Below are 9,787 nucleotides of genomic sequence, written 5' to 3' on the forward strand. Positions count from 1 at the left end.
TTTAGTCTGAATTAATAGTAAAATAATGTTGTTAGCACCAGTATTCTCAATGAAACTACAACATAAAATCATTCCACGAATGGTTGCAATAGGGAAATATGATGGCAAACATCCTTGTCTTACTGCTGCTACAACTGCAAATAAAGTTTGTTTTTTTTTATTGTTATTTTTATATGCTATTATTTTTTATTTACTACTTAGAGAATTAAATGTTATAAAATTCAGAAATAGTAATCATATTTCAATAGGTTTTCATCCATAACCCACATACTCGAATTGGAAATTACAGTGGCCGTCTAGAAACAGGACAGCTTTCTGCTGATATTTCTCTATTAAATATCAACCAGCAAGTGAGCTCTGTCACTTGTGGTTCTTTAGATGAATCCTCTAGAGATAAGTTGTTTGTTGGAACACCAACAAATTTACTTGCTTATGATGTTGAAAATAATTCAGATCTTTTCTACAAGGAGGTAATTTAAAATGTTACAACAGTTTATAAACAAACAAGAAAATATTTGTAAAGAGTAGTCTTGTAAAGATATTACTACTTTATGTGCAGTATTATTTATTTTCAAAATAATAGAATATAATTATTTACAAAATAAGCAATTGTATTTTATATTTGCATGTTTATATGATTTCAATATATAAAAATTTTCAAAGATTTATTTTAAAAAATTAAGTGCTTGTATAAACAAATTCCTAAACATATTTTTTGATATTAGATTGCTAATTTTTGTAGATGCCTGATGGGGTAAACTCCTTGTTGATTGGAAATCTTGGCACTAACAACACTAGACTTGTTCTTGCTGGTGGTAATTGTTCAATACAAGGGTTTAATAAAGAAGGGAATGATGAATTTTGGACGGTATCATTTATTTTCTATAAAAATGTTGTATATTACAGAATATATGGAATTCAAAACCTTTATTTTAAATAAAATTAGGAATTAACTACGATGTTTTAATCGAAATGCTAAATGATCCCTTTGCAAACTGAGAACCAATAAAAAGCAAATTTTATTATGAACTTAAAAATATAAATTAATTTATTAGAAATATTTTTGTAATTTAAAAATGAGTCTTTATAACATTATTTATTTACTAAATATATGTGCTTTTTTCAAATACCTGTTATTGCAAATAGACTTGATAAAAACTATATTTGTAATAGTAGGCGATTTTAAAAATCTATTTTGTTAGGTCACAGGTGACAATGTTTGTTCAATGGCTTTAGTTGATTTTAATGGAGACGGTTTTAATGAGGTATGCAATTTTTCTTCAAATTTTCGGTAAACTATTTATATTAAATGTTACTTAAAATAATCTGTGAAGTTTATTTTCAGCTTCTTGTTGGTTCAGAAGATTTTGACATTCGTGTATTTAAAGATGATGAAATAATTGCAGAAATGACTGAAACTGAGGTAAATTTTTTAATTCCTCGCAATATAAATTTTTTTTTTCAGTTCTGGTTATAAGAAGTGCTTTTAAACTTTTGTAGGCTCAGGAAATAAGTTTTGTTGGCTCAGGTAGAAAAGAAAGATTATACAAAATGTTAAGAGAATTTATCTGCAGTCAGTCTTATTAATGTGTATGTATTGAACCAGTAAGATTACATATATAAACTTTGGTCAGCATCATAGCCCCCTTGGGTTTTAAAATGTATTTTTTTCTTAAATATTATTAACAGAGTTGTCTATACTTCTGATTTAATAATTTTAAGTTGGAAAATATGATATTAAATTCAAATGGAATTTTAAAATTTTAAAATTTTCACTTGTACCAAAATAGTAATCAAAAAACTTATGATCATCATCTTTTAATCCTGTCTTTAAACTCTGATCAAAATCAAGTTGGTCTCATTTTGTATATTTGCTTTACAATTGTATGTATGATTCTTTACAATTTGTTTTTATAGTCATAACGTCGAGTTAATACACACGCACACACACACACACATGATGAGAAACATCTATATATATATATATATATATATATATATATATATATATATATATATACGTATATATATATATATATCAGGCCTTCTTAAGAAGCGTTACGAAGCTCGCATTTTGCTTGCGAAAAGTCGATTTGCCTACGCGTTCAGCAGTTTTGCGCTACGCAAAAACTTATATCTTTTAGAATATTTAAATTATCTTTTGATTATCGTTAACGAGAGGTTTATTCAGAAGAAATAAAGTTGTAAGTAAAAGCATTTAACCGCAATTGTAACTTATAGATTTTTTTGTTAAAGAAAAAGTTTGTTTCATAATTTTTTTTTTGTTATTAAAGATAAGTTAAAAAAATAAAGTGTTTTAAGTTTTATCTTAAAGAATTAAATATATAAATTCCTTTTAAATATAAAAATTATTATTAGTCATAATAGTTTAAAAATGCACGATTTATTTTGATGTAAATATTTTATTAATAAGATATTTTGTTTATTGTTAATTCAATAACGTAAAGTTTTAATGACGTTCATTTAATTTATGAAAATAAATTATGATCAAGAATATGTTATCGGTAACTGATAAATAACAAAAAAAAACTCTATTGTTTAAAAACATTCTTAAAAAGAGTTCACAAATTAAATAAGAAAAAATTTATTAACAGTTAATAAAATAACCAAAAACCAAATGTAAAATCATAAGAAAATAAACAAACATTTTACGTTTCATGAAAAAAATATTTTTTTCAAAATAAATTTAGTTCATATTTGAAAAAAATAATAAAAATGATTTTTTTAATAAGAACTTAGATTTTATTTGTAACTTTTGTTATAGTGAGAAAAAAACAAACTGTTTGTATGATTTTTAACGCGTTAATAAAATAATTACAATTACTTTAATACTTTAATACAAATACTTTAATTACAATGCGGTACTTGAAAAGACGCTAGTGGCGCAATATAACTTCTAACGATGCAAAATATATTTGCTGAGTGAGTTACTTAGAAATGCGTTACGCGTTTATGCTACGCAGCGAAATCTCGTAACAAGGCCTGATTTAGTTTAATGTCATCTTTCTGTTTTAGTTTAATGTCATCAGTGTGTGTCTGCATTTATATATATGTGTACGTGTGTGTGTGTGTGTATATATATATATATATATATATATATATATATATATATATATATATATATATATATATATATATATATATATATATATTGAAGAAAAATTATAAATATATTGCTATTGAAGAAAGATATTTAAAAAAAAAAAGATTATATTAAGATAAAAGTAATGCATATAAAACTTTACCATACCTAAAGAAATTTGTTTTTCAACAACTTGCACATTTTTCAATATTGTCATTTTATTAAAAAAAATCTTATATGAGCCTTAATATTATGTCTGAGACATATTTTGCTTTTTTATTTTATGTTTAGTTTTGCTCTGTTTAATTTTTAGGCTGTAACATCTTTATATCCGCTCTATGGTACCAGATTTGGTTATGCTTTATCTAATGGTACTGTGGGTGTTTATGATAGAAGTGCAAGGTACTGGAGAATAAAGGTATTATTGTTGTTGTTAATGACACTTTACTTTGATGATGATATAATCTTCTAGATTTAGTTTTCATTATAGTCAAAAAATCAAGCAGTAACCATTCATAGCTTCGATTTGGATGATGATGGAGTCCCTGAACTTATTACAGGATGGTCTAATGGAAAAGTATGTTTCCAAATTTTTTATTGAGAAAACCATAAATTTTATTTCATTACTGAATCTTGTTTAGATGTGCAGTGTTTGAATTATGTGTAGACATGCACTATTGTTTAGTAGTGCAGTGGTTAAAACACTTGCTATTCGAGAATTCCAGAGATAGTATTACAGAATACCATGTCTCTGATAATTTTTTACTCTTTTAAATAGTGTAAGGATAAGTCCTTTTTTTTCTTCATGATTTGAGAACAAAAGAAGAAAAATTAAATAATAATTTTGAAGCATTTTTCATAATAGTTGCTACTGGTCCTGCACAGTAAAGAATGTTGTTGTTTTTTTTTGATAAAAAGATTGCCTGTCTGAGCAAAAACCCTGAGTCAATGTATGTACATTTCTTGCATGTTTTACCCATTTCAGTCAATGTATGTACACTCTGCTGTGTCAATCCATTAATAAATCAGTCAATAAAGAAATTAAAAAAATAAAATTGAATAATAAAAATGGTATAAAACATTTAAAAAATTAAAACAAAAATATTCTGCATAAAAAAAAAAAAAAATTCAACTCAATTAAATTTGCGTTTTTGCAATAATTTAAAAATGTTTAATTTTTATTCGCAATTAATTTAATGGTTTTGGGTTTAAGACAACACAGATTTGTTGGACGAAAGTCAAAGTGAATTAAAGTGATGTAGTTTTTTTGTCAAAAAAAAATCATTTTTTACTTTTTGTACTCTTAAAGCCAACAATTTATAGAAGTATTTATCCCTCAAACCATTCCTAAGTCATGCTAAAGGTGGGGGGGGGTGAGCAAGCAACCCTTTTTCATTTTGTCAAAAAGAATGAACCCTGATTGGTTGCTCCCCTTAATTATGTTTAAAAATGGTCCAGTAGGCGCCTGTGTCCAACACTTTCTTGACTTCTGTATATTAGGGTGGTGTCTGTTGCAGAAAAAGCTTCCAAAAAAGATATTTGTTATACACATTTTAAGCTAAAAATAGAAACCATCCTATAGTTTTAACCATCCTATAGTTTTAGCCAAGTCAGTTTCTATTAACTAACTAAAAATTATTATTATTATTTTTTTTTTTCTTCTTAGTTACGCCAAAATAGTTAATATTTTTTATTTCAAATTTAATATGTTCTTAAGTAAACTGCCCAAAATATTATAAAGTTCAGATCTTTTATAATTTGAGTAACCTAAGTTCTGACCTTTGTATTTTTGCTCTGTTTTACAGTTATCATGGATCCTGATAATGCTAACCTAGCTGACTCAAGAACACTACTTATAAGGAAATATCTCATCAATTTTAAAATGTTTTAGATATGTCAGTAGAAAAAAAATTTTATTTCAATGTTCAAATGAGTGAAATTTTAACTTTATAGTTTGCCAAATAAACACCTGTATAATGAGCACAAATCTATATAATTTGATAAAAATTGGTGCAAATGTAGCCCTTAGCCAAACCAAACTCAGAATAAAGTTTTAATCTGATTAGTTAACTGGTTAAGGTTTCATGGCAGTTTTAGTTTAAATTTTGTTAGTTTTTAGCTACTTATACCTCAAAACATTACCGATTATTGTAATATTTAGTCACTACTTTCAAAATAATGGTTCTTAAAAGAGTGTTCTCCTATGTAATACCAACAATTTTTATTATAATTGTTTTATTGTTACATGTACCATATTCATTTTGTAGACCAAAATATTGATTTGCTATTTAAAGTGAATATATCAACATTTCCTAAGGTATAAACTACTGATTGCAAGTTTGTAAAACAAACAAAAAATACTTCACTATTAACAAAAATTTTTATTGACTCTTGGAACCTTCCTAAATACATTTACTTTCAAAATTAAGTGAAAAAATAACTATTTAAACCATATTTTTTTACATTGCATTACCATCAAGTAGCATCTGATTACATTTTAAGACATTTTCTTTGATTTTCTCCACAAAAAATTTATTAATAAATACATCGTTATACTCTTTAGCACAAATGAAAATATAAATTATAAAAAAAAAAATTATAAAATTTTAAAATAGAAATTATAAAATACTTTAAATATCAAGTTTCATAGTTTTTATCGTATATCAAAGTATATTTCAAGATAAAATATCTTACTTCGTAGTTTTTAAAACTAATAACATTTAATTAAAGTATTAAAAATGTTTATTATAAACCACTATAAATTTCTGTTGCCAAATCTCTAATAACTTACTTTTCAAATCATTTACTTTTCAAATCATTTATACAGTGCAACAATCTTTCTTTGTACTCTGGGTGATTATTCTTTTGCTTATACCTTGACCAATGTTGATAAAAATCCTAATGATCAGTTTCTATAGTTTCACTATAGAGTCTCAAGGAGGATAGAAGACGGTGTGAACTTTGGATGTAATTCTTGCACCAGTTATCATTAATACATTTTGAAATTTAAAATTTTTTCAGCAAAAATTTTTCTGGGTAAAGGTAAAACTAAAGCAAGTCTTCATAACTAAATTGAAACTGCTTCAATTATGTGAATGATGTTGGGAATCATTTTTGATGATTCCTAACATCATTCTTGGGAATCATCAAAAATGATTCTTAATGTTCTTAAACATCCACATGTTTAAGAAGCTTTTATTTCCTTAAACCCTTTTTAGCAGTTATCTTAGTACCAAATAATTTTTATATTGAATAAGAAAATTTAGACTAAAGCTGGTGTAATTTGCACACATCTTTGGATATGTAATGGTTGCACCAATCATGGTGATATCCATCCACTAAAGGATAAAGGCAAGCAGTCAGATGAATTATATGAATCTGATAATGATAGTAAAATGGACTTAAATGATTATTAATTTTCTTTTTAGAAAAATCAATTTTTTTATATATTTTTTGGAATTGAACTGCAAAATAAACATCAGCTGTAAAAAAATGAAAAATTCAATTAACAATATCTTTGTTTTAATTACAGTCCTCCCTTGAAGGATAGCATAAAAATGGTAAATAATAAGTATCTTAAGAAAACAGAGCAAAAATACAAAGGTCAAGAACATAGGTTACCCATATTGTACAGGGTTCAAATTTTATGATACTTAGGGCATTTCACTTAAGAATACACTAAATTTAAAATCAAAAATATTATTTATTTGGATGTAACCAAGAAAAAGAAAAAACCTAGTTTTAATTAGTTAATAAAAACTGTCTTGGTTAAAATTAAAGGATGATTTCTATGCTCAACAAAACTTTGACTTTGATTGTCTGGTTATTGGGACGGTAATAATCTGGGAACTTTTATATAACCATTTAGCAATGCATTTATAATAAAGTTTTACATAACACCATTTATCATATTGATAGTGTAGTTAAGTGGTTTTCTATCAGAATATAATAGTTTTATATTATCGTTTATATTTTATTCTATTGTAAGATTTATATTTTATTCCATTGCAAGTTTTAAAGTTTTGATAATTTAGAAAACATTATACCATAATTAGTTTGGTATGATAATGATGGTATGAGCATAATCCTCAAGGTTTTTTGTGTTAAATGTTCATACCAAAACCTTCAAGTAATTAATTAGTAAGTAATAAAAAATTTAAATTTTTAAACTAGGTTGATGGGCGTAGTGATCGAACTGGTGAAGTGGTTTTTAAACAAAATTTATCATCGGCAATTGCTGGAGTACTTGATGCTGACTATCGTATGGATGGAAAAAATCAGCTTATAGTTTGCTCTATGGATGGAGAAGGTTAGGTTTAAACATTTTTACAAAATTGTTAAAGAGCTATTAAGTGTAAAGAATATTACAGAATGAATAAAGAAAGAATGAACAAACCGAAATGAATCTACTGAATTACTGATGTGTTTTTTTTTATTATTAGTTGTTTTAATTATTTATATTTTATTTAGTAAAAGGTTTTGTACCAGTAATTGAGAATAAAAATCCTGTTGTCGAATTAAATGCGCAGCAAGATGTAATGCATCTAATGATGCAACAAAAAAATGGTCTTTTGTTGGAAGTTAGCAATTATAAGCAAAATACCAAGGTAATATTTTTTCTATATGCTTAGTTTTAATAAACGCTAAATGTTTCTATTAAAGTTCTTTAACCTATAAATTTTTAAAATGGTCTCACACAAGTTATCTAAACCTTATAGCTAGTTATTGTTTGCTTTTCTTTACCTTGTTAATTTTTTTAATATAAAAAAATATGAAATTTAAAGGTTCAGATATAGAGCTGTTTTACTTTTTATTATATCAAATTTAATCTAGGTGGTCGATGAATTAACAGAAGGAGCAGATGTACCTACAAGTGCAAGTTCTATACCCGCTAACACTCAACTTCAGACTTCTTTAATTGTGGTTACTGGTGATGAAAATAGCCTGTCCTGTGTTGAACTGACAGTACGAACAACTAATGATACCATTATTAAATGTATCATAATGTTTGCGGAAGGTTATAAAATATTTTTCTTTGTGTGTGTTATTAAATATTTTTTAAAAATTAAAAATTTAAATTGGATACATGTTGCTAAGTAATTCCATTATATGTTTCAAAGTAGTCACTATAGCTGAAATAAACTTCAGGCACCAATTCATTATCCATTGTTATCATTGTTATTAGAGAACTTTTATTCAAATGCTCTTAATTGTGATAGGCTTGCTTTCATTTTGATTCAGTTGTTTTGGGTGGTGGGTTTGGATGAATCCTGGATGTTTTACAAGTTTAATTTTGGTATATAACAAAATGTTTAGAATCAGAAGTTTTATGTAAATAATTTTTCTAGAAAGATGCTTTAATAGTTTTTGCTTTAAGCATTTTTTTTATTAGGCTTTTAATTCATAACAAATGTATAATTTATAACTGTTATGTTATATAGTATATATCGTTATATACAATGCTTCCAAAAAAAATAGGTGCAGTTAAATATTTAGTTCATTTTTTTTTTCAAACATAAAAAAAGTAACTAACTTTTCAGTGCTCTACTTTCTTCTCAACCCAACAGTTATTCATATTTATTAGATTAATATGTTAATTTGAAAATTACTCATAAAAGACCACATAAAGTTGCTTATGATGATTTAGTTTAGTCGTATTTAAAACAATTTTATAACATTAGCAAAACAACAGTTGCAAATAATTGGTGTTAAGGATTACTGCATCATCAGTAACCGAGAAATAGCAAGAATTTTATAATTTTCAGAAAATTTTATAAGAAATACCTTGTTCAAATGTGGATGAAAAAACCTCAAACTTTAGAGCCATTGCTCAAACTCTTATTCAATTTGGAATCCACTTTTTGTAATGTCTGGTAGCCATATCAAGCCAAAAGTGATCATCTTTATGTGTAAAATTCTGAGATAAAAGGAATGAGGTGCTTCTTAACACACTCTTTTATGAATATCACCATAATTATTTGTTCACTAGGGTTTACTGGCATTTCCTTTTTCATTAATCACCTGCCATACTTAAAATTATTTTGGAAATTTATTTTTATATTTTTTTAGGGGGCTTTTTTTTTTACTTATGATGAAATGAAAATCTTGTCTAAGATCATGTGATTTATCCATATAGACATTATTACTTAACTTTTCATAAATAACTTTGCAATTTTCTTTTGCGCGTTGTGGTTGTCCTTCTTTATACTTTAGCACCAATTCTAGTTTTTAAGATTTTATTTGTAATTTCTAAATGCTTGTTTTTGTTTCTACTTTTTTACTTCATGTTTTTTTTTTTTATCTATTTATTTCTTCAGGTATTTTCGATGGCGAAAGTTATGTTGTCCATCCACAAGAAAATAATTTATCTAATTCAGTGCAAATACCTATATATATTCCGAAAGATATTCAAGTTGATCTTCATATTAAAGCACTTGTTGGATACAAAGGAAGGTTGTGACAATTTCTAAGAATATTTGATTTTTTTTTCCTTCTTATTTTAATATTTTGTATTTTTCTTTTAAATTTTTAGCTCACAATTTCATGTGTTTGAACTAACTCGCCAACTACCAAGGTAAATTTTGTCACTAATGCTCTACTATATATATAAATATATATATATATGTATATATTTATATATATATATATATATATATATATATATATATATATATATATATATAT

General features: G+C 25.6%; 1 protein-coding gene across 1 annotated transcript in view; it reads left to right on the forward strand.

The window, feature by feature from the left end:
* LOC100199988 (Bardet-Biedl syndrome 2 protein) overlaps window positions 1–9,787 on the forward strand; it is a 15,097-nt gene continuing 5,310 nt past the window's right edge. The window contains exons 1-12 of the mRNA XM_065792458.1: window positions 1–145; window positions 249–470; window positions 743–868; window positions 1,203–1,265; window positions 1,346–1,423; window positions 3,417–3,521; window positions 3,594–3,680; window positions 7,277–7,412; window positions 7,574–7,710; window positions 7,937–8,120; window positions 9,421–9,556; window positions 9,636–9,677. Coding sequence (XP_065648530.1) covers window positions 26–145; window positions 249–470; window positions 743–868; window positions 1,203–1,265; window positions 1,346–1,423; window positions 3,417–3,521; window positions 3,594–3,680; window positions 7,277–7,412; window positions 7,574–7,710; window positions 7,937–8,120; window positions 9,421–9,556; window positions 9,636–9,677 — 1,436 coding nt within the window. The 5' untranslated portion in view covers window positions 1–25. The remainder of the gene's footprint in view (window positions 146–248; window positions 471–742; window positions 869–1,202; window positions 1,266–1,345; window positions 1,424–3,416; window positions 3,522–3,593; window positions 3,681–7,276; window positions 7,413–7,573; window positions 7,711–7,936; window positions 8,121–9,420; window positions 9,557–9,635; window positions 9,678–9,787) is intronic.

This window comes from Hydra vulgaris, chromosome 03 (genome assembly GCF_038396675.1).
Source record: "Hydra vulgaris chromosome 03, alternate assembly HydraT2T_AEP".
NCBI lineage: Eukaryota > Metazoa > Cnidaria > Hydrozoa > Anthoathecata > Hydridae > Hydra > Hydra vulgaris.